Source organism: Rhinoraja longicauda, chromosome 1 (assembly GCF_053455715.1).
Source record: "Rhinoraja longicauda isolate Sanriku21f chromosome 1, sRhiLon1.1, whole genome shotgun sequence".
Classification (NCBI taxonomy): domain Eukaryota; kingdom Metazoa; phylum Chordata; class Chondrichthyes; order Rajiformes; family Arhynchobatidae; genus Rhinoraja; species Rhinoraja longicauda.
The window spans coordinates 13,538,642-13,564,852 of NC_135953.1; the positions used below are offsets into that span (position 1 = coordinate 13,538,642).

The 26,211-nt window shown below is 43.7% G+C and overlaps 1 protein-coding gene across 5 annotated transcripts in view; it reads right to left on the reverse strand.

Moving 5' to 3' along the window:
- Positions 1–26,211, reverse strand: part of ctnna2 (catenin (cadherin-associated protein), alpha 2) — a 1,150,825-nt gene that overhangs the window by 1,097,173 nt on the left and 27,441 nt on the right. For all 5 annotated transcript variants that reach the window (XM_078407736.1, XM_078407821.1, XM_078407459.1 and 2 more), the window contains one exon: positions 4,463–4,570. In XM_078407736.1, the coding sequence (XP_078263862.1) occupies positions 4,463–4,564 (102 nt within the window). In that variant the 5' untranslated portion in view covers positions 4,565–4,570. The remainder of the gene's footprint in view (positions 1–4,462; positions 4,571–26,211) is intronic.

Sequence of the window (26,211 nt, forward strand, 5' to 3'; positions counted from 1 at the left end):
CTCACTATCTGCAACTTTAGCAATTATGTCCTTTGATACTACTACCACCAAGTTAACTGCTGACAATGCTGCACCCAGAAGACATTCTGTACCCCTGCTGCAGTATATTAAATGCTTCCAACAAAGGCTTTAATGCGGACGCATGAATGTTTTTAGGACTAATGGGATACGATTCAACCCACAGTGACTACAATGTGAAAACAAGGTCAGCCTAACTTTAATCGTGCAGGTTCAAAAATTTGGTGATGCAGGAATGACCGATTTCCAAACTATCGGATATTATTAGAACAGAACAGTAGAGTACAGGAATGGGTACTCTCGGCTGATAATGTTTGTGCCGAACATGATGCCTAGTTAAACTGATCTCATAGCCTCCACGTAATCCATATCGCTCGATTCCCTGAACCTCCATTTGCCTATCTAAAAACCTCTTAAACACTACTCTCGTATCTGCCTCCACCACCCCCATGGCAATGTGTTCCAGGCCCCCACCACTCTGTGTAAAAGCACTTGCCCTGGATATTTTCATTAAACTTTTCCCCTCACCATATAGCTATGTCCTCTAATGTTAGACATTTCCACCCTGGAAAAAAGGTTATGACTGTCTACCCTATCTATGCCTCTCATAAGTTTATATACTTCTATCAAGTCTTCCCTCAACCTTTGACGTTCCAGAGAAAACAATCCAAGTCAATCCAACCTCTCTCTGTAACCCTGAAACCCTCTAATCCAGGGAGAATGCTGGTAAACCACCTCTGCATCCATTCCAAGCCACCACTGTCTTCCCTGTAATGGGGTGACTAGAACTGCATGCAATACTCCAAATGTGGCCTAACCAATGTCTTATAGCGCTGCATCATGACTTCTGTGTTTTTATTGTGTATTCATTTGGATTGTTGTGCAAACCCAGGTCTCACAAAAATCTTACCAGCAAAGGATGCAAGAAAATCTATCATCCTAACCTAGCCTGGCCTCTCTGTGAATCTAAACCAATAGGGTTAATTCTAAAATAGCTTAGTAAGCTAAGAGGACGGAGAGATGAATAACAAGTGCTGGTTTCAAAAATGCTCCTTATGCCCTCTGCATCATGACTCATGAGCTGCATCATACATCATGAGCTGCATCATGACTTCCTGACTTTTATTTAATGCCCCTAGCAATGAAGGCAAGCATACCATATGCCTTTTTTTACCACCCTATCTACTTGTGATGCCACCTTTAAAACTTGGACTCTAAGATCCCTCTGCACATCAATGCTGTTAAGGGTCTTGCCATTAACTGTCTACTCTCTCCATATATTCGACCTCCCAAAATGCAACACCTCACACTTGCTCATCTGCCATTTCTCCCCCCTTAGAGGGAATGCTGGTGTTGAATGCTAAGCTGTAGTCAATGAGCAACAGCTGGCCACTCCAGAGACTGAAGGTCACAACCCAAAATGTTGTCTGTCCATTCCCACCATAGATGCTTTCTCTGGCACTTTGTTTAAAATTTTGCTTGAGCCCTGACATATGTATTCTTGTTGTCTCAGTGGTTCAGAAACAAAACTAGGCAGGTTTCAAGGGAGACTGAGAACCAAACCCTGCCGAATTTCCAGAGCGTCTAGGAGCGAATGAGGCAACACAGCTTTTTGGTGACCTTAGAACCAATCTTAGAACCAACTCAAGACCTTAGAACCAACACAAAAATTCATGGCCTGCAAAGCAGCAGTGTTACCTGCCATCAAATATAGTTTCGAGTCCTGCACTGCGCGTTGCAGGCACAAAGCATTCAAGAAATATCACCACTGTCTTTCCAAAATCTTCCAAATTCACTGGAACAATAAGCAAACCAAGTCAGTGTCTTCTCATCCCCACTACTAAAACCCCAGTTGCAATTAGTCAGCTGCATAGAGGCGCCAGGTCATCCACATGCTCGAAACCAAACACAAAACAGACTTGCTATTCTGAGTTCTGTCATAGGAAGCAATTATCAAATGGACTGAGGAAAAGAATCAAGGATGTGCTCAAAGCCTCTAAAGAATTGCAACATCACCAATGTGAATCTCTGCCCCATGACCATTCAAAGTGAAGAAGGAGCATTCAAAAGGATTTAGTGGACATTAAATACAAGGAACAAGATCAAATGGAAGCCTTGCATAAGCAGCAGAAAAAAATGTTCCTTCTCACACATTACCCACACACCTGCTATCTGCCTTCATATTTTTCAACAATGCTGGAATGGAATCCCTCCTTAGTTTCTCCCCACACTACATAAACATAACTGTCCTGACAGACCCATAGTTTCTGCCTGCTCCGATCCCACTGAAATGATTTCCAAGTACCTCGACTCCATCCTATCCTCTGGTCCAATCTCTTCTGATCTTTGTCCAAGATACCTCACATGCTCTTCATCTCTTTAATGACTTCCGCTTTCAGAGCCCCCACCCCCTCATCTTTACTATGGACGTTCAGTCACTCTACGCCTCCATTCCCCCACCAGGAAGGTCCTAAAGCCCTTTGTTTCTTCCTCGACCCCAAAACGATCTAATTTCCCTCTACCAACACTCTACTCTGCCTGGCGGAGCTGGTCCTCACCCGTAACAACTTATTCTTCAACTCCTTCCACTTCCTCCAAGTCCAAGGTGTTGCTATATGCACCTGCATGGGCCCCAGCTATGCCTGACTCTTTGTAGGATACGTTGAACAATCCCTGTTCCAGGCATACTGGCCCTATCGCCGAACTCTATCTCCATTTCATTGACGACTCCATCAGTGTTACCTCCTGCACCCATGCAGAACTCATGGAGTTCATCAACTTCACCACCAATTTCCATCCTGTACTCAAATTTACTTGGACCATCTCCAATACCTCCCTCCCCTTTCTTGATCTCAGTCTTCATCACAGGAAATAGACTGACGTCTATTACAAACCCACTGACTCCCACCACCATTTCGATTACACTTCTTCTCACTCTGCTTCCTGCAAAGACTTTATCCCCTACTCCCAATTCCTCCATCTACGCCGCATCTGCGTCCAAGATGAGGTGTTCCGCACCAGGACACCCGAGATGTCCTCATTCTTTAGGGAACTGGGGTTCCCCTCTCTCATCATAGATGAGGCCCTCACTCACATCTCCTCAGTACCCCGCAGCCCCCAGTCCTTACCTTTCACCCGATCAGCCGTCGCATACAACACACAATCCTCCTAAATTTTTCCCACCTCCAACGGGATCCCAACACTAGTCACATCTTCCCATCTCCACCCGTTTCCACCTTCCGCAGAGACCGTTCCCTCCGCAACTCCTTAGTTAACTCATCCCTTCCCACCCAAACCACCCCCTCCCCAGGTACCTTCCCCTGCAACATGCACACAGGGGAACTTGCAACACCTGTCCCTATACCTCCTCCCTCAACTCTGTCCAGGGACCCCGACAGTCCTTTCAGGATAGGTAGAGGTTCACTTGCACCTTATCCAACCTCCTCTACTGTATCCATTGCTCAAGATGTGGAATCTTATAATCAGCGAGACCAAACATAGACTGGGCGATTGTTGCGCTGAACATCTTCGTCCAGTCCACCTGAACCTACCTGATCTTACGGTTGCTAAACACATTAATTCTCCTTCCCATTTCCACACAGACCTTTCTGTCCAAGGTCTCCTCCTTTGTCAGAGTGAGGCTAAATGCAAATTGGAAGAACAGCATCTAATATTTCACTTGGGCAGCTTACAGCCTAGTGGTATGAATATTGATTTCTCTAACTTCAAGTAACTCCAGCATTCCCTCTCTCTCTATCCCTCCCCCACCCAAGTCACAACAGTTTCTCGTTTTCACCCAACAAACAGTTAACAATGGCCTGTTTCCTTTAGCATCGTTACTTTTTTGCATATCTTTCATTCATTGTTCTTTATCTCTCTTCATCATCGTCTATATCACTCGTTTCCTTTTCCCATGACTTTCAGTTGCAGAATTGCCATACAATTTAACACATTATTTCACTTGTGCCCACTGAGCACATCTTTAAAGTTTTAGTAAGAGACGAGATTTTCACAATCAATATTCATTTCTGGTGAGTCTGTGGAATACTCTGCCACAGAAGGTAGTTGAGGCCAGTTCATTGCCTATATTTAAGAGGGAGTTAGATGTGGCCCTTGTGGCTAAAAGGTCAGGGGGTATGGAGAGAAGGCAGGTACAGGTTACTGAGCTGGATGATCAGCCATGATCATATTGAATGGCGGTGCAGGCTCGAAGGGCCGAATGGCCTACTCCTGCACCTATTTTCTATGTTTCTAATATCTTCTTTATCTCCACCTTTCCCATTAATATTGAACACTGTGCACATGGTTCATACTGTTAACTTTGTTTACAAATGTGATATATAATAAAAACAATGATACATGCACAAATAATGTTTCCGTCAGTGGTAGTTTTTTTTAAACTTGCATCAGAGGCTGGAATTGAAATCAATTCTGAATTACTTACCTGTGTGACCAGTGGTTCCAATAACCGCTCAACTGTCACAGTCCTTATTTCCAGACTTTTGGGATCCCATTTTAGCAGAATAGGCGAAGTTGCAGTAGTCATGATTGACTGTAAAAAGAAAATGGATATTTTATAGGCGAGCTTAGTTTACAAAAAATGTAATTTGCAAAACCTGTGTATAAAATTAAGTTTAATAATAAAATCACAAACATTATGTCATAACTTTATGTAGGAAAATAACTGCAGATGCGGGTTCAAATTGAAGGTAGACACAAAATGCCGGAGTAACTCAGAGGGTCAGGCAGCATCTCAGGAGAGAAGAAATCGGTGACGTTTCAGGTCGAGACCCTTCTTCAGACTGATGTCAGGGGAGGGGTCAGGACAAAGATAGGATGTAGTAGGAGACAGGAAGACAGTGGGAGAACTGGGAAAGGGGGAGGGGAAAGAGAGGGACAGAGGAACTATCTGAAGTTGGAGAAGTCAATGTTCATACCTCTCGGGTGTAAACTGCCCAAGCGAAATATGAAATGCTGTTCCTTCAATTTGCGCTGGGCCTCACTATGACAATGGAGGAGGCCCATGGCAGAAAGGTCAGACTGGGAGTGGGAGTTGAAGTGCTCAGCCACCGGGAGATCAGGTTGGTTAAGGCGGACTGAGCGAAGGTGTTAAGCAAAATGATCGCCGAGCCTGCATTTGGTCTCGCCGATGTAGAGAAGTTGACAGTAGTGGGATCCCGTTGGAGGTGACGGAAATGCTGGAGGATAATTTGTTGTATACGACGGCTGATGGGGTGGAAGGCGAGAACAGGGGGGACTCTATCCTTTTTACGAATGGGGAGAGGGGCAGCAAGAGCAGCGCTGCAGGATATACAGGAGACCCTAGGGAGAGCCTCATCTATAATGAAAGAGGGGAACCCTCGTTTCCTAAAGAACGAGGACATCTCTGATGCCCGAATATGAAACACCTCATCCTGGAAGCAGATGCGGCATAGATGGAGGAATTGGGAGTAGGGGATAGTTTTTACAGGAAACAGGGTGGGAAGAAATGTAGTCAAGATAGCTGTGGGAGTCAGTAGGTTTGTAGTAGATGTCAGTCACTAGTCTGTCTCCTGTGATGGAGATGGTGAGATCCAGAAACGGTAGGGAGATGTCGGAGATGGTCCAAGTATATTTGAGCAGGATGGAAATTAGTGGTGAAATTTATGAAGTCAGTGAGTTCTGCATGGGTACAAGAACTAGCACCAATACAGCCGTCAATGTAGCGGAGGTAGAGTTCGGGGATGGGGCCGGTGTACGCCTGGAACAGGGATTGTTCGACGTGCCCTACAAAGAGGCATAACTTTATGTCAAATTATCAATTGATAGCTATCACATTGGGCACCATATCTGAGGATGTGCTGGCTGTGGCAGGTCCAGAGGAGGTTTACAAGAATGATCCCAGGATTGTGGGTTAACATGTGATGAACATTTGACAGCACTGGGCCTGTACTATGGAGTTTAGAAGAATGAAGGAGGACCTCATTGAAACTTACAGAATAGTGAAAGGATTGGATAGAGTGGATGTGGAAAGGATGTTTCCATGAATGGAAGAGTCTAGGACTAGAGGTCATAGCCTCAGAATTAAAGGACATTCCTTTAGGAAGGAGATGAGGATGAATGTCTTTGGTCAGAGGGTGGTGAATCTGTGGAATTCTTTGCCACAGAAGGCTGTGGCCACATCAATGGATATTTTTAAGGCAGAGGTAGATAGATTCAGGATTAGTACCGTTGTCAGGGGTGAAGGCAGGAGAATGGGGTTAGGAGGGAGAGATAGATCAGCCATAATTGAATGGCGGAGTAGACATCATGGGCCAAATGGCCTAATTCTGCTCTTATCATTTCTGACCTTATGACCATATGGAATATGGAATTACATGACTGTGAAATATGTTTTAGAAAATAGACTTTGCTCATGAAATAATATTTCAGGGAAAAATTGATAAATAATTGAGTCATTTGCAACATACTACCAAGCGAGTAATTCCTTGGAAAAAAGATACATATTCCCGTCCTCCACGGTATACTACTTGCCTAGCATCCAGTCATGCATAATACATTTAAATATTAAGACACTTGCCCATAAACAGCCTTTTACCTGGACATTGACTGGCACAGTTTAATGAGATGTTGCATAGCAGCCCAATCAACAGTTTATTTGTGGAATAGTACCTCAAATATCAATAGGGAGTTATCTAGATTGGAGCAGGATATTTTTAAGGGACAAAGACTACATTGATGAAATCTTTGACAGCTGAAGTATAACCCGAGGATGTACACTTTTATTCAATCATGACCCCGAATTATCATGTGGTCTTGTGACTGAGATGGTAATCCAAATAAAAAATGTGGCTAAGGAATAGGAAAACACAGAACAGTACAGCTATAGCCAACAACGTTTGTGCCAAACATGAAGTCACATTAAACGGATCTCATCTGTCAGTTCACGATTCGGTCCCCTCTATTCCCTGCACTCCCGTGTGCCTATTTAAAAGCCTCTTAAAAGCCACTATCATATCTGTGCCACCACCCATCCCAGGCCCCCCGCTACTCTGTATAAACAGAAAGTGCCACACACCTCAATTAAACTTCCCCCCCTCTCACCTTTCCGCTGTGCCCCGTAGAATTGAACATTTCCATCCTGGGAAAAGAGGTTCTGATCATTTACACTACCAATGCCTTTCATGGACTTCTATCAAGTCTCCCCTCAACCTTCGACATTCCAGAGAAAACAATCCAAGTCTATCCAACCTCTCCCTTTTGCTGAAATCCTCTAATCCAAGCAGCATTCCTCATCTGCACTCTCTCCAAGCCACATCATTCCTTCAAGGTGGGCGAACAGAAGTGTATGCAATATTCCAAACGTGCCCTAATCAAAGTCCTACAGAGCTGCATAGTGACTTACTGTGTATTTATTGTGTAATCATTTGAATTGTTGTGCAAATCCATCTGTCTCGTAAACATCCAACAGCAAAAGATGCAAACAAATCTATCATCCTCACCTCGTCTGGCCTACCTGGGAAGCTAAACCAATTTTGTTTAATTCTAAAATAGCTTAGCGACCCAAGGGAAGGGAGAGATGAATAACACGTGCTGATTTTTATAAAGGTATCATGTGCCCAGACATAAACTGCACAGCAATAGAACCATGGGCTCCATTGCATGTTCATACAGCAGCTGGAAGAAACCTGTAGATTTTGTGGTAAATTAAATTTTCCTGAACTTCTTTTTCATCAGCACTGAAAAAAATTGAGTTAAATAATCCAATTTATAAGCAATTGGATTTATCATACCACAAACTGAACAGCATCATCACTAGCTCAATTTTACTCTACGATCATAGCCCGACTGCAGATGACACTTGAGTGGGTGGTATCATAGATAGCAAAGGTTATCAAAAATTACAGCAGGATCTTGATCAATTGGGCAAGTAGGCTGAGGAATAGTTAATGGCGTTTAATATAGTTAAGTGTGAGGTGTTGCATTTTGGGAAGTCAAAATGGGTGCAGGATCTTCACGGTGAGTGGCAAGGTGCCCGGTACTGTTGTAGAGCAGAAGATTCCAGGAATGCGGGTAAAAGTCCCTTAAAAGTGGTGTCACACTTTGTGGTGGTCAAGAAGGCTTTCATCATTGGCCTTCATCATTCAAATTTGAATATAGAAATTGGGATATTATGCTACAGTTGTATTAGATGTGAGTCAGGCCATATTGGAGTATTGTGTTAAGTTTTGATCATTCTGTTATAGGAAAAATGTTAAGATGGAAGAGCGTGGAAACGATTTACAAGAATGTTGGCAGGACTTGAGGCCCTGAGCTTTCAATAGACAATAGACAATAGGTGCAGGAGTAGGCCATTCAGCCCTTCGAGCCAGCACCGCCATTCAATGCGATTATGGCTGATCACTCTCAATCAGTACCCCGTTCCTGCCTTCTCCCCATACCCCCTCACTCCGCTATCCTTAAGAGCTCTATCCAGCTCTCTCTTGAAAGCATCCAACGAACTGGCCTCCACTGCCTTCTGAGGCAGAGAATTCCACACCTTCACCACTCTCTGACTGAAAAAGTTCTTCCTCATCTCCGTTCTAAATGGCCTACCCCTTATTCTTAAACTGTGGCCCCTTGTTCTGGACTCCCCCAACATTGGGAACATGTTTCCTGCCTCTAATGTGTCCAATCCCCTAATTATCTTATACATTTCAATAAGATCCCCCCTCATCCTTCTAAATTCCAGTGTATACAAGCCCAATCGCTCCAGCCTTTCAACAAGCCCTCCATAGCAAGAATATCCTTCCTCAAATTTGGAAACCAAAACTGCACACAGTACTCCAGGTGCGGTCTCACCAGGGCCCGGTACAACTGTAGAAGGACCTCTTTGCTCCTATACTCAACTCCTCTTGTTACGAAGGCCAACATTCCATTGGCTTTCTTCACTGCCTGCTGTACCTGCATGCTTCCTTTCATTGACTGATGCACTAGGACACCCAGATCTCGTTGAACTCCCCCTCCTCCTAACTTGACACCATTCAGATAATAATCTGCCTTTCTATTCTTACTTTCAAAGTGAATAACCTCACACTTATCTACATTAAACTGCATCTGCCATGTATCCGCCCACTCACATAACCTGTCCAAGTCACCCTGCAGCCTTATTGCATCTTCCTCACAATTCACACTACCCCCCAGCTTAGTATCATCTGCAAATTTGCGAATGGTACTTTTAATCCCTTCGTCTAAGTCATTAATGTATATCGTAAATAGCTGGGGTCCCAGCACCGAACCTTGCGGTACCCCACTGGTCACTGCCTGCCATTCCGAAAGGGACCCATTTATCCCCACTCTTTGCTTTCTGTCTGTCAACCAATTTTCTATCCATGTCAGTACCCGACCCCCAATACCATGTGCCCTAATTTTGCCCACTAATCTCCCATGTGGGACCTTGTCGAAGGCTTTCTGAAAGTCGAGGTACACCACATCCACTGACTCTCCCCTGTCAATTTTCCTAGTTACATCCTCAAAAAATTCCAGTAGATTAGTGAAGCACGATTTCCCCTTCGTAAATCCATGCTGACTCGGAACGATCCTGTCACTGCGATCCAAATGCTCCGCAATTTCGTCTTTTATAATTGACTCCAACATCTTCCCCACCACTGATGTCAGACTAACTAGTCTATAATTTCCCGTTTTCTCTCTCCCTCCTTTCTTGAAAAGTGGGATAACATTAGCTACCCTCCAATCCACAGGAACTGACCCGGAATCTATAGAACATTGGAAAATAATCACTAATGCGTCCACAATTTCTAGAGCCACCTCCTTAAGCACCATGGGATGCAGACCATCAGGCCCTGGGGATTTATCAGCCTTGAGTCCCATCAGTCTACCCAAAACCATTTCCTGCCTAATGTGGATTTCCTTCAGTTCCTCCATCACCCTAGGTTCTCCAGCCCCTAGAACATTTGGGAGATTGTGTGTATCTTCCTCAGTGAAGACAGATCCAAAGTAACGGTTTAACTCGTCTGCCATTTCTTTGTTCCCCATAATAAATTCCCCTGCTTCTGTCTTCAAGGGACCCACATTTGCCTTGACTATTTTTTTCCTATTCACGTACCTAAAAAAACTTTTGCTATCCTCCTTTATATTATTGGCTAGTTTACCCTCGTACCTCATCTTTTCTCCTCGTATTGCCTTTTTAGTTAACTTTTGTTGCTCTTTAAAAGAGTCCCAATCCTCTGTCTTCCCACTCTTCTTTGCTATGTTATACTTCCTCTCCTTAATTTTTATGCTGTCCCTGACTTCCCTTGCACTAGGACATTGGTCCTTAAGCACAGCAGAAGTGATCTTGTAGAGGTGTACAAGATCATGAGGTGACAGATAGAGCAGATGCACAGAGTCTTTTACCTAGAATAGGGAATTAAAGAACCAGGGTACATAGGTTTAAGGTGAGAGGGGAAAGATTTTGTAAGAACCCGAGGGGCAATTTTTTTTCACACAGTGACTAGCTCTTAAATGGCCAAGAAATAATTGCTATCTTTGCTATCTTTGCCGGCAATACAAAGATGCTAAGAAATTAATATGTTTAAAAAAAAAGCTCTAACTCCTTTTGATTAGGGTTTCCACTTCCCTCTCAAGAGTGTGTGACAACGAGATAATAAGTTTTCCAGATGTCTACTGACTGTATTCTGGCACCCAAAAATGTTATCTACTGAACCGCTGCCCCTTTGAAACTTCCTAAGTCCATATTAGGAATTAGGCCATTCGGCCCATCGAGTCTACTATGGTCAATAGTCAATTTTATTTGTCACATACACATAAATGTGCAGTGAAATGAAAGATTACCCACAGTCCAACAATAAGAGCAAAAAAAATAAGCAATAACACACACAATCATAAACCAACACCAAACAAAAAGAAACATCCATCATAGTGAGTCTCCTCCAGTCACCTCCTCACTGTGATGGAAGGCCAGAATGTCTTTTCTCTTCCCCTGCCATCTTCTCCCGCGGTCAGGCTGTTGAAGTTGCCACGTTCCAGGCCGCGCCGGACGGTGAAAGATCCGCAGCGGACCGACCCAAGCTCTGCGACTCGGGGTGGGTGAAGATGCTGCCGCTGCACGTCGGGGCCCCCGACATTGAAGCCCCCGCCGGGCAGAGAAAAATCCCGCGGCCTATTTCAGGCCGCGCCGGACGGTGAAAGGTCCACGGCAGGCCGACCCACGCCCCGCAATTCGGGGCGGGCGAAGACATTGCCGCTGCCGGAGCTCCCGATGTCGGCCCCCACGAGCTGCGAGCTTCCGATATACACGGCCCGCGGCCGAAGAAGCCTCCAAAGGCGAGTCGCAGCCGTTACCGCAGCGCCACCACAGCCTCCCAAGGCAGCCAGCTCTGCAGATGGTAAGTCCGGTCTGCGGGCTCTGCGAACCAGAGCCCAGGTGGAGGCCGCCAGCTCCAGGTGTTTGGCCGATGGTAGGCCGCAGCGGGAACAGAGACACGGCCCAGAAAACAAAGTTCGAGTCTCCGTTCGGAAGAGACAATTTTACAGTTCCCCCCCCCCCCCCCCCACATAGTACACAACAACAAAAAACACTACATCATATCTAAACACTACAATTAAGACAAAAAACAACAAAAAACACAAAAGACAAACGGACTGCAGGCAAGCCGCCATTCACCCTTACTAATCACGAATCACGAATCTGTCAATCTCCACCTTAAAAATAGCCAATGGCTTGACCTCCACAGCTGTCTGTGGCAAAGAACTTCACAGATTCACCACCCTCTGACTAAAGAAATTCATCCTTATCTCCTTTCTCCTCATTTTCTACTCCTTTTAAAATTGATGTGCCTCCTCCTAACTTAGTGTTCTATCCCAATAGGGATATACAATTTTGTTTCTTCATTTAATTAACTTACAGAAACGCAGAAAGTTCCAATTTCCTGGAATCAAAGCACTGCCTTTTTCTGTATTGCACGTGACCAGGTATATCAATCTATGCTATTCATATTTTCTCTATTACGAATGATTTAAATAACTATTCCGCAATTGGTAGCAAATTTGTCAAATTATTTCTGCCAACTTTCCTGAATAATAGAATCAAAATTTGCAATGTCCCAGTCAGAAAAAAACACACTTCTTTAATACAAAGGACTTTGGAAATTCATAACCAATGCATTTTTAATTTCTTCATTTTTTGATTCCTCCATGCTCCAGGACTCCATCATTTCCCCCCAAGTGATTTGTCTTAACTTAAGGATCTATTTTCTTTATTTCTATATCAAGAAACCTTACATTAAATCAACTGATTCTGTTCCCTTAATTAATTTTGTCTAACTGGTCACTGCTTCTATGTAGTACTCTTCAGGAGATCACTCAAAATCAAAAATCGAATGAAGAAAATCATCTACATCAGTCCATGTGAACAAGCACAGTGATTTGATACTATCGCAGGCTCCACCAAATTGTAAGCATTTGTAAAATACATTTCTGTTTCTGTTCCTGGGAACCTCCTGTAGCATGTTGCAATCTTTGTAATTTGTCTAGAATGGTGATATTGTACATTCTAACTAGTTTATAAATATTTTGTGAATCATTGAGTACATGCACGACTAAAATTGTAAAATCTACTTGCATCGTATTTGCCAACGGGCCAGGAATGTTGTAGACAGCTTGATTAAAGCTGGTTGCTACAGCGATCTGTCACATGACCAGATGTATTTTTCACATAACTAGAAGTTGTTGTTCATGCTCATGAAAGGATATTTTCTGCTAATTAAATAAACCTTTCAATTAAGGTTGGGATTGGTGCCAAGGACCATACAGAGAAAATATGCTTACATTTGTTGTTTCCAGGAGTCCCTAAAACCAGGAAGAATGTAAGAATACTGTTTGTTTTCTGGAATGAATGAGTGTACTTTCAATGCAAGATTGTGGGTGAGGTCAAGGGACATTGAAGACTCTTTCTTACATTCTACCTTGCCAGGGGTCCCCAAAACCAGATGGCATGCAAGAAGCATGTTTAATGGTGCAAACTGCTTTCCCTCCTCTTGTTAAAAATCATTTGTGTGTAACTAATGAAAACATTTTTTCAAACATATTAATTGAATCTAAATTATATTGTATTAAACTGGTATATTAATGCCCCATCCAACAGGAACATTTGGTCGTAGCTCTGGACAATTTGTGTGCTGTCGAACCACAAAGAACTGGATTCTTTGTCCACTTGTCCAGCCCCCACTGATCTCATTCTCCCAAACTTTCCCATCACTGCACATCCAGTAGCTCAGTACAAATACTCCCTTTCCCAAGAGTGCTGTTTGTAATATGGTAGAAGTCTTTAACTGCTGGAAATAAGATAAGTGCAAGTAGCTGCAAGAACCTCCAAATCACCAACCGAGAATGATTAGGAAGGAACTGCAGATGCTGGTTCAAACCAAAGATAGACACAAAAAGCTGGAGTAACTCAGCAGGACAGTAACATGCCTGTCCCGCTGAGTTACTCCAGCTTTTTGTGTCTATCACAACAGAGAATGTTTTTTGTTGCCAATTGGCAATATTAGAACCACCATTTTTATTTATGACATATATTGATGTGGATTATGATATGCCAGACAAAATTTTATCAGTTCACAGATGACTGGTGGAATTCTCTGCCACAGAAGGCAGTGGAGGCCAATTCACTGGATGTTTTCAATAGAGAGTTAGATTTAGCTCTTAGGGCTAAAGGAATCAAGGGATATGGGGAGAAAGCAAGAACGGGGTACTGATTTTAGATGATTAACCATGATCATATTGAATGGCGATGCTGACTCGAAGGGCCAAATGGCCTAATCCTGCACCTATTTTTCTATGTTTTCTATGACTCCAAACTTGAACGTTTGGAAAACCTTGAGGAAGGTTGTCTGCAGGACAACAAAATAGCACACAAAGTAGACCTGATAAATTATTACGTGTGCTCAGATGTTGCATTCTTGTTCAACTTCTGATCTCCGCACCTGGAGCAAGTGGCAGTGTGGTACCACCCCTTCTACCACCTGAGGGAATTCACCTCCATCATCATGATGGTGGTCCACATCCCACCCCAGAGCAATGTTCATCTAGCACTGGAGGAGCTGCACACCATGGTCAACAAACACCAGTCAGCATACTCCAATGCCATTTTCATCATAGCCAGGGACTTCAACAAAGCCAGCCTGAAGACATTACTCCCAAACTCCAACCAGCACGTATCCTGCAGTACCAGAGGAGCAAACACCCTCTACCACTGCTAGACCGCCATCAAGGATGCCTATCACTCCATCCCTCGGACTCACTTTAGGGAATCTGACCACTCAGCCATGCTCCTTCTTCCTGCATGTAGGCAGCGACTGAAAAGAGAACCCCCAGTGGTGAGAACTGCACAGACTTGTTCAGGGGAGACAGTGGAATGACTCTGGGACTGCTTGGAGTCAGTAGACTGGGCAATATTTAAGGACTCGGCAACAGACCTGACTGAATACGTCGCAGTTGAGACCAACTTTGTACGAAAATGTACAGAGGAGTGTGTTCCCATGAAAACCATCCAAATGTTCCCCAACCAGAAGCCTTGGATGAACCAGGAGTTCCACATTCTGAGAACTAGATCTCAGGCATTCAAGTCTGGCATGACAGAGTTATCTAGAAATCCAGATATGACCTTGAAAAGGTCTTCAAAAAGGCTAAAAGGTGCCTTTGCTCAAAACTGGAGAATGAGGCAGACATTCAACAGCTGTGGCAGGACTTGTGACCCCATCACTTCCTACAAGGCAAAACCAGGGGGCAGCTCAAGTGATAGCCCAGACGTACTCAATGCGTATGCACGCTTTAACAGGGAGAACACTGATGTACCATCCTGGGCCCCCAAAGTCTCCGATGGTATTACAATCTCAGTCACAGAGGCCGATGTCAGAAGATCCTTCAGGAGGGTGAACCATTGGAAAGCGTCTGAACCTGATGATATGCCTGATCGCTTTCTTAAAACCTGTGCAGACTAATTGGCTGGAGGTTTTGCGGATATCTTCAACCTCCCATTACTGAGGTCTGAGGTTCACACCTGCTTTAAAAGGACATCAATAAATGGGTGCCCGAGAAAGACAAGATAACATGCCTCAATGATTACCAACTGGTGGCACTGCCGTCCGTGATGAAGAAATGTTTTCAGAGGTGGTTATGGCGCATATCAACTCCAACCTCAACAAAAACCTGCACCCGCTACAATTTGCCTGCCGTCACAACAGGTCAACAGAGGATGCAATATCACTGGCTCTCCACTGGACCACTTGGACAATAAAAACATACATTGGGTTGTTGTTCATAAACTACAGATTGGCATTCAACATCATCATCCACTCCTAATTGGTTACCAAGCTCATAGAACTGAGTGTTCACAATCTCACTGCAACTGGATCCTCGACTACATCATCAACAGACCACAATCAGTACGAATTGGCAGCAACACTTCCTCCTCAATAATCATCAGCACAGGAGCACCTTAAGACTGCGAGCTCCGCCCACTGCTCGCCTTCCTCTATGCTCATGACTGTGTAGTTGAAAACAGTTCCAACTCCATCTACATATATGTCGACGACAACACCACTGATGTTGGATGAACGACAGTCGGCAACAAGTCCAGGAGGGAGATCTATCGACTGTTCGAATGGTGTCAAAACACCAACTTGCTCTCAACATCAGCAAAACCAAGGAACTAATTGTTGACTTTGGAAGAGGAAAGCAGAGGATCCACAAATCTGCCCTCATCAACGAGACAAAAATGGAGAGTCAAAAAGTTCAAATTCCTGATCCTTTCTGAGGATCTGTCCTTGACTCGACACAATGATGCAATCATAAAAAAAGGCAATCAATGCTTCTACTTCCTTAAAAGACTGAGGAGATTCAGCATAACAACAAATACTCTCTTGAGTATCTACGGTGCACAATAGAGAGCATATTGACTGATTACATCATTTCCTAGTTCGGCAATTCGAATGCCCATATCATATCATATCAAATATATACAGCCGGAAACAGGCCTTTTCGGCCCTCCAAGTCCGTGCCGCCCAGCGATCCCCGCACATTAACACTATCCTACACACACTAGGGACAATTTTTACATTTACCCAGCCAATTAACCTACATACCTGTACGTCCTTGGAGTGTGGGAGGAAACCGAAGATCTCGGAGAAAACCCACGCAGGTCACGGGGAGAACGTACAAACTCCTTACAGTGCAGCACCCGTAGTCAGGATCGAACCTGAGTCTCCGGCGCTGCATTCGCTGTAAAGCAGCAACTCTACCAGGAATGAAGAAGCTTGCAAAAAGTGGCGAGCACTGCCCAGTCCATCACAGGTACTGACCTCTTAGCCATCGAAGGGATCTACAGGAGTTGCTGCCTCAAAAAGGCAGCCAGCATCATCAGAAACCCACACCATCCCGGTTACACTCTCATTTCATTCCTGCCATCGGGAAGAACATGTAGAGGAGCCTGAAAACTAACGTCCAGGTTCACGAGCAGCTTCTTCCCAACAACCATCAGGCTATAATTATTTTCTTTTGTTCTTTATTACGATGTTTACAGAGTACTATATTTACATATATATGGTGCTGCTGCAAGTAAGAACTTCTTTGTTACATTGCAGGCCATATGACAATAAACACTTGACTTGACAAGTAGAAAATTAAATTTAATACTGAGAGTGTGAAGTGGTTCCTTTGACAGTAAGAATTGAGAAACATTTATATTAAAATATATAAAACTGTTGTAAAGTCCAAGTCAAGTTTATTTGTCACATACACATACAAGATGTGCAGTGAAATGAAAGGTCACCCACAGTCCAGCAATAAAGCAATAAAAATAAACAATTTCACACACAATCACAACCAACACAAAAGAAAAAAAACATCCATCACAGCGAGTCTCCTCCAGTCACCTCCTCACTGTGATGGAAGGCCAGAATGTCTTTTCTCTTCCCCTGGCGTCTTCTCCCGCGGTCAGGCTGTTGAGGTTGCCACGTTTCAGGCCGCGCCGGACGGTGAAATGTCCGCAGCGGGCCGACCAAAGCCCCGCAATCCGGGGCGGGCAAAGAAGCTGCCGCTGGAAGTCGGGGCGGTCGTGGCTCCCGACATTGAAGCCCCCGCCGGGTGGAGAAATGCAATAAAAAATGCAGAAATGCAATAGAAAATGCAGAAATGCAATTTAAAAAATCACAATGTGTGACAATGACCCTATCTATGCCATTTCACATCATTGAAAAACAGTTATGGAGAGATACAGACCTTCAACATACCCTCAGTTCACCGTCCCTACTGACCACCAACACCCATTTTCAATAATCCATCATTGATCCCACCTTTTATTACATTGAATTGTCTTAATTTCTTACGTTTCCAAATTTAAAAAAACTAAAACTTAGGCTAGGTGCTTCTGCAATGTAGTTCCATTTATATTTGTATTTATTCAACAAATAAAACAATAAAATCTGAGTCAACAGTTTAAAATAAATACTTTGTATTTATATAGTACCCTTAAGATATTCAAGACATCCTATACAAAGCCACAAAAGTATTTTTTAATCGGTTGCAATCATGGGAAATTAAACAGCCTAAATGGGCAGAGCAGGGTCTCACATACAACTATTAACAAATACTGTAAAAATATTCCTATTTCTTTAAGAAAGAATTCCTTGTAAATGCCTTGGATACGTGAAAATAAAATTTCCTGCACTATCTGTTATTAATCTCATCTGCCAATTTTCCTGCAACAGCCAAAGGATTTTTATACAATACAGTACAATATATCTTTATTGTCATTGTACAGGGGTACAACGAGATTGGGAATGCGCCTCCCATACGATGCAATAAATTTATTAGCTAATCAGTATTAATTTAAACAACCCAATGAAACAATTTAGAAACAGTTTTAAAACAGACTAAAGTGCAGGTAGATCTGTGCCGGTTCACTGTGCGATGTGACCATCCGGCTCAGCAGGACCGCTTCATGACAGCTATGGCCCTGGGGATGAAGCTGTTCCTGAGTCTGGAGGTGCGGGCATAGAAGGCCTTGTAGCGTCTGCCCGATGGTAGAAGTTCGAACAGACTATTGTAGGGGTGTGAGGAGTCTTTGTGAATGCTAGTGGCTTTTCTGAGGCATTGTGTGTTGTAGATGCCCTCCAAGGCTGGTAGCTGTCTTCCGATAGTCTTCTGAGCTCGATGGACTACCCGCTGAAGAGCTTTCCTCTCTGCCTCCGTGCAGCTGAGATACCACACAGGGATGCCATGTGTTAGGATGCTCTCTATGGTGCAGCGGTAGAAGGTCGTCAGCAGCTGTTGGGATAGACCAGACTTTTTCAGTGTTCTTAGGTAGAATAATAGTTGCTGTGCCTTCTTGACCAGCGCAGCAGTGTTAGTGGACCATGTTAGGTCCTCTGAAATGTGAGTGCCCAGAAACTTGAAGCTAGACACTCTCTCCACACTGACCCCATTGATCAGGATCGAGACGTATTCCCTGTTGTGTGACCTACGGAAGTTGATGATCAGCTCCTTGGTCTTGGAGGTATTTAGGGACAGTTTGTTATCAGAGCACTAGTCCGCCAGGTTCTGCACCTCCGCTCTATAGTTTGTTTCATCACCGTTGGTGATCAGCCCGATCACCGTTGTGTCGTCTACAAACTTGACAATGATGTTGGTGTCGAATGCAGGAACACAGTCGTGTGTGAATAAGGAGTAGAGCATGGGGCTCAGAACACAGCCCTGTGGTGCGGTACTCAGTGTGATAGTGGAGGACAGGTGCGGGCCCATTCCCACTTCCTGGGGTCACTCCAGCAGGAAGTGCAGGATCCAGTCGCATAACGACGAGCTGAGGCCTAGCTGGTGGAGTTTGGTGATGAGCTTGGTGGGGATGACCATGTTGAAGGCAGAGCTATAGTCAATGAATAGAGACTCCAAGAATAGCAACAATTTTTAAAAGTAGCAGCCATATAAGTGATAACATATCACAAGAAATTAGACAGATACTGGAGGAGGTCAGATAGATTCAGAAGATTGCAGCCCCAATGGGGGAAGCACTCCTCATGGTACTGAACTTTTTGCTTGTTTCAAGTTCACAACTCTTGCATTCGAATGCTACCAGTAAGCCACAATGTACAAAAACGAATAAGGAGTTAATTTACACCTCTTTGTAAGAAATTCTGTAACCTTCTCAGTGTATTAAAATGTAGTATTACCAATACATGACAGTTGGATTGCCTTCGGCAAGGATAATACAATGTATTTCATACTAATTATTTGATCATTATGTCCTGTCAATATTCAAAGGGCAGAAACATTGTACTGTGCAATACATGGCAGTATTTAGCAATTGAAACATAATTATTTGCCCTTTTATAGTTACAAAATGTAACAATACCACATTCATATTGGTATGGCCCTCTTTAATGTGTGAGGAACTTTATGCAAAACAAGGACAATAACAAGGGTTTACACAAAAAGCTGGAGTAACTAGGCGGGACAGGCAGCATCTCTGGAGAGAAGGAATGGGTGATGTTTCAATAGACAATAGACAATAGGTGCAGGAGTAGGCCATTCGGCCCTACGAGCCAGCACCACCATTCAATGTGATCATGGCTGATCATTCTCAATCAGTACCCCTTTCCTGCTTTCTCCCCATACCCCCTGACTCCGCTATCCTTAAGAGCTCTATCTAGCTCTCTCTTGAATGTATTCAGAGAATTGGCCTCCACTGCCCTCTGAGGCAGAGAATTCCACAGATTCACAACTCTGACTAAAAAAGTTTTTCCTCATCTCTGTTCTAAATGGCCTACCCCTTATTCTTAAACTGTGGCCCCTGGTTCTGGACTCCCCCAACATTGGGAACATGTTTCCTGCCTCTAACATATCCAACCCCTTAATAATCTTATACGTTTCGATAAGATCCCCTCTCATCCTTCTAAATTCCAGTGTATACAAACCTAGTCGCTCCAGTCTTTCAACATATGACAGTCCCGCCATTCCGGGAATTAACCTAGTAAACCTACGCTGCACGCCCTCAATAGCAAGAATATCCTTCCTCAAATTTGGAGACCAAAACTGCACACAGTACTCCAGGTGCGGTCTCACTAGGGCCCTGTACAACTACAGAAGGACCTCTTTCCTCCTATACTCAACTCCTCTTGTTATGAATGCCAACATTCCATTGGCTTTCTTCACCGCCTGCTGTACCTGCATGCTTCCTAACAGCGACTGATGCACTAAGACACCCAGATCACGTTGTACGTCCTTTTCCTAACTTGACACCATTCAAATAATAATCTGCCTTCCTATTCTTACCACCAAAGTGGATAACCTCACACTTATCCACATTAAACTGCATCTGCCATGCATCCGCCCACTCACACAACCTGTCCAAGTCACCCTGCAACCTCATAGCATCTTCCTCACAGTTCACACTGCCACCTAGCTTTGTATCATCGGCAAATTTGCTAATGGTACTTTTAATCCCTTCATCCAAGTCATTGATGTATATTGTAAATAGCTGCGGTCCCAACACCGAGCCTTGCGGTACCCCACTAGTCACTGCCTGCCATTCTGAAAGGGACCCATTTATCCCCACTCTTTGCTTTCTGTCTGTCAACCAACTTTCTATCCATGTCAGTACCCTACCTCCAATACCATGTGCTCTAATTTTGCCCACCAATCTCCTATGTGGGACCTTGTCGAAGGCTTTCTGAAAGTCCAGGTACACCACATCCACCGGCTCTCCCCTGTCAATTTTCCTAGTTACATCCTCAAAAAATTCCAATAGATTAGTCAAACACGATTTCCCCTTCGTAAATCCATGCTGACTCGGAACGATCCTGTTACTGCGATCCAAATGCTCCGCAATTTCGTCTTTTATAATTGACTCCAGCATCTTCCCCACCACTGATGTCAGACTAACTGGTCTATAATTTCCCGTTTTCTCTCTCCCTCCTTTCTTGAAAAGTGGGATAACATTAGCTACCCTCCAATCCACAGGAACTGACCCGGAATCTATAGAATATTGGAAAATAATCACGAATGCGTCCACAATTTCTAGAGCCACCTCCTTAAGCACCCTGGGATGCAGACCATCAGGCCCTGGGGATTTATCAGCCTTGAGTCCCATTAGTCTACCCAAAACTTTTTCCTGCCTAATGTGGATTTCCTCCAGTTCCTCCGTCACCCTAGGATCTCTGGCCACTAGAACATCTGGGAGATTGTTTGTATCCTCCTCAGTGAAGACAGATCCAAAGTACCTGTTCAACTCTTCTGCCATTTCCTTGTTCCCCATAATAAATTCCCCTGCTTCTGTCTTCAAGGGACCCACATTTGCCTTGACTATTTTTTTCCTCTTCACATATCTAAAAAAGCTTTTACTATCCTCCTTTATATTATTGGCTAGTTTACCCTCGTACCTCATCTTTTCTCCCCGTATTGCCTTTTTAGTTATCTTCTGTTGCTCTTTAAAAGAGTCCCAATCCTCTGGCATCCCACTCTTCTTTGCTATGTTATACTTCTTCCCTTTTATTTTTATGGTGTCCTTGACTTCCCTTGTCAGCCACGGGTGCCTCTTACTCCCCTTAGAATCTTTCCTCCTCTTTGGGATAAATTGACCCTGCAACTTCTGCATTATTCCCAGGAATACCTGCCATTGCTGTTCCACAGTCTTCCCTGCTAGGGCCTCCTTCCAGTCAATTTTGGCCAACTCCTGCCTCATGCCTCTGTAATCCCCTTTGCTATACTGTAATACTGACACCTCCGATTTTCCCTTCTCCCTCTCCATTTGTAGAGTAAAACTTATCATATTGTGGTCACTGCCTCCTAATGGCTCTTTTACCTCGAGTCCCCTTATCAGGTCAGGTTCATTACATAACACTAAATCCAGAATTGCCTTCCCCCTGGTAGGCTCCAGTACAAGCTGTTCTAAGAATCCATCTCGGAGGCACTCCACAAACTCTCTTTCCTGGGGTCCATTACCAACCTGATTTTCCCAGTCTACCTGCATGTTGAAATCTCCCTTTCGGGTCCTTCTTCAGACTTATAACAATATAGACAATAACAAGGGTTCTGAAAAAAACTCAATCAAGTTTATAGGACATAGCCTGTCCCAAACAAAACCATGCTAACCATCCCTAATTATCCTCCCCGGTAGCTTCCCTTGACCAATATGAAGCTTGCTGGATTTCTAGGATTATCCTTATTTCCAAAAAAACAACACGAGCTCCTCTCCAGTCTTGCGAGACCTCATCTGTGACTAGAAAGGACATAAAATGCTTTGCCAAGGCATCTAAAATCTCAGCTCTTAATAACCCGAGGTAGATCTCATCAGTAACTGGGGATTTATCCACCTTACTGCTTTTCAACAGATCCAACATAAACTCTTTACAAAAAAATGCCAAGTACAGGTGGAGGTCTTTGAGGCCACCAACCAGCTTGACTTTGATTCAATTAGACTTTGGCAGATTAATGAGAACTCCACCTTCTTGCCTTGGCCCCATGACCATCAATAACACTGTTCAACAAAAATTGGGGGGTTTTCTCATTTTTTTGTGGCCCTTCATGATCTTTTGAGTAGAGTTACCTGATATTAGCCGTGTGCTATTAATTCTAATCTACTAATATGGACCCCAAGATCGGTCTGTACATTGATGCTGTTAGGGTCATGCTATTAATTGTACATTTCCCCCTTATATTCGACCTCCCAAAGTTCAACACCTCACCCTTACTTAGGTTAAACTTAACCTGCCATTTCTCCACCCATTTCTGTAGGTGATCTACATCCCACTGTGTATTTTGACAGCCTCTCTCAGTCCGTGACCCCAGCAATCTTAGGGTTATCTGCAAACCTACTAACCAACCTATCTACATTTATATATATAAGAAACAACAGAGGTTGCAGAACAGATCCCTGCAGAATTCCACTGGTTAGAGACATCCAGCCTGAATATTATCTTTCCACCATAACCCACTGCCTTCTATCAGGAAATTAATTTCAAATCCATATGTCCAAGTCACTGTTAATCCCATGCATTTAAATCTTCTGGATCAGCCAATGATGAGGAACTTCATCAAAAGCCGTACGAAAATCCATGTGGACAACATCCACGATTGATCACCTTTGTCACCACTTAAAAAAAACTCAATCAATTTAGTGAGACTCATGTGAAGCCATGCTAACTGTCCATAATTAACCCATTGTCTTCCAAATGGAGTTAAAACCTATCCTGATGAATTTGTCTAATAGCTTCTCCAACATGGTAGAGAGGCTCACGAGTCTATAATTCCCTGGATTCCCTCTACTTCCTTTCTTAAACAAAGCAACAAAATTTGCTACTCTCCATTCCTTCGGGATCTCCCGTGGCTGGAGAAGACACAAAGATCGATGTTGATGCTCCTGTATTCTCCTCTCTTGCCTTTCTCAATAACCTGGGCCCATCAGGCCCTGGGGATTTATAAACTTTAATCCTATTCTAAAGACCCAACACATCTTCATCCTAATCACAAACAGCATTTGTAAATATTTCATTCTTGCTCCCCATTCAATCTTCTGGCCATGTTAAATAACACATTTAGTTCTCTTCTGTACTATACAATAAAATTATCAGCATGGTCTGTTAAATATCCCATTTCCACTCACTGATCCCAAGTATCATTCTCCATTATATTATCGCATTAATCTGTTGCCCCATGAAATAAGTAAATTAAAATCTCAGGATACGCAGATCAATTAATTCAGTTTTAATACTAAGCAAAGCAATCCTTGAACACTTCACCACCAGCATTCAGTTATCGTAATGGATCTAAGAAATGTTTGAGATCTGCATACAACGATCAATATATTGAACTAATTTTCATTTTTGTCATTTTTTTCCAAAAATCTTCTCATAATCCTTAATCATTTTCTCTCTTCTTCCTGGCGTGAAGATATTTCATTGTGAGAAACTCGCTGCCAAACTCCCAGAGGGCAAGATGCTGACGTATATAAAGTTGATGACGTGACTTTCCAGCCTCAAGGGTCTAAATATTGGGAGGAAGTGTGACATTAAACGTATTTAAACTTCTTTATAATTTCCATAAACGGAACTGTCCCGGCAGATACATTGTTTCTAGAAGCCCTACAATCCTACATAAATTTATAATTTCCATGAACAGAACTGTCCCGGCAGACCCATTGTTTCTGCCTGTTCATGTCCCACCGAACTTATTTCGCAAGCTAAACAGGGCCAGTGGATGAGATGGGAGAGTGTGGAAAAGCGGAAGATCAGCTGGAAGGACATGTGGGAGATGGAGGCGAGCGGGATAAGCTTCCTCATTCGGGCAATCTATGATGTCCTTCCTAGCCCAAAAAACTCAACCAATGGATGGGCGAAGATCCATCATGCCCCGTGTTCAACACCAACCACGCTTAAGCACATCCTCACTGGGTGTAAAGTAAACCTCTCCCAAGGACGGTACACCTGGAGACATAATCAAGTGCTCAAATGCCTGGCAGCGACTCTGGAAAGCAGGAGAACAACCAACAATGCCCTGCCGCCCAGAACAACCAACCCAGTTATGCCAATTGCCTTTGTTCGGGAGGGGGAACAAAAGCAACGGAAAATTCCACCAATGACAAGATTTGGACAGCTGGAGGCAGCCCGGGACTGGCAGATGCTGGTGGATGTGGACCAACGGCTTACAGTTCCACCAGAGATAGCCATCACCAACTTGAGGCCTGATCTTGTCCTCTGGTTCAACTGTCAGCACATGGTGTATTTTGTGGAGCTCACAGTCCCTTGGAAGGATGCTGTGCAGGGAGCCTTTGAAAGAAAGAAACTGCGCTACACAGACCTTGCAGTGGAGGCAGAACAGCGGGGCTGGAGAGCAAAGATCTGCCCGGTAGAAGTTGGATGTCGAGGATTTGTGGCAACATCTACCGTAAGACTGATGAAGGACCTGGGGATCAGCGGACAAGCCCTACGCCAGGCTATCAAGGAAACATTACAGGTGGCAGAGCGGAGTAGCCAGTGGCTCTGGCTGAAGAGGAAAGACCCCATCTGGTCTCCCAAATAAGCCGGCTAGGCAGATGCAGAGGGGGGTGGTTCTGGGACGCCAGAATGCACTGCTGAGCCTACTGGAGACGTCGTGGGTCCAATCAGCGAAACGTCGATGAAAGTAGGTGTCCACTTGATAACCCCAATGACGTGTCTGCCTAGCCTTTCTCAACATCGGAGGAGAATAGGTGAGTGCATAGGCCTCCCATTACCACCGGGAGCAAATTGACATTTGGCACTTTGGATTTCTAACATCTTGTCCTGTGTATTTGGAAACATAAGATTCACGCCGTATGAGGAGATACGGTAATGATTGATGTTGCATTTAAATAGGACAGAAGCAAATGCAAATTGCCTATTTTTTAAACCAACGCATTTGTTTTCCCAATTTCCAAATGTAAGTTGTCCTCTCCATGGCCATTCATAAGCATATTCTTCAGTGCCTAACTATGCTACTAGGCATTTAACACCCCAAAACTCCATTCTGCCAAATTAAAGCATATTAAAGCATTACTTAATGACTATCATCCAGTGGCTCTGACATCCACCATCATAATTACTTCAAGAGGGTGGTCACGGTGTAGATGCCATCTCTATGAAGAGTCCTGCTGGTTCCAAAGTTCTTCCATTTATGAATGACGGAGGCCACTGTGCTCTTCGAGACCTGCAATGCTGCAGAAATAGTTTTATACCCTTCCCCAGATCTGTGTCATTACACAATCCTGTCTTGGAGGTCTACGGACAATTCCTTTCTCTTCACGACTTGATTTTTGCTCTGACATGCACTGTCAACTGTGGGATCTTAAATAGACAGGCGTGTACCTTTCCAAATCATGTCAATCAATTTAATTTACCACTGGTGGACTCCAATCAAGTTACAGAAACATCTCAAGGATAATCAATGGAAACAGGATGTACACAAGCTCAATTTTGAGTGTCATAGCAAAGAGTCTGAATACTTACGTAAATGTGATATTTCAGTCATTTCTTTTTAATTATTTTGCAAAATTTTCTAAACACCTGTTTTAGCTTTTTTATTATGGGGTACTGTGTGTAGATTGATGATAACAAAAATGAAGTTAATCGATTTTAAAATAAGGCTGTAACAAGAGACAATAGGTGCAGGAGTAGGCTATTCGGCCCTTCAAGCCAGCACCGCCAT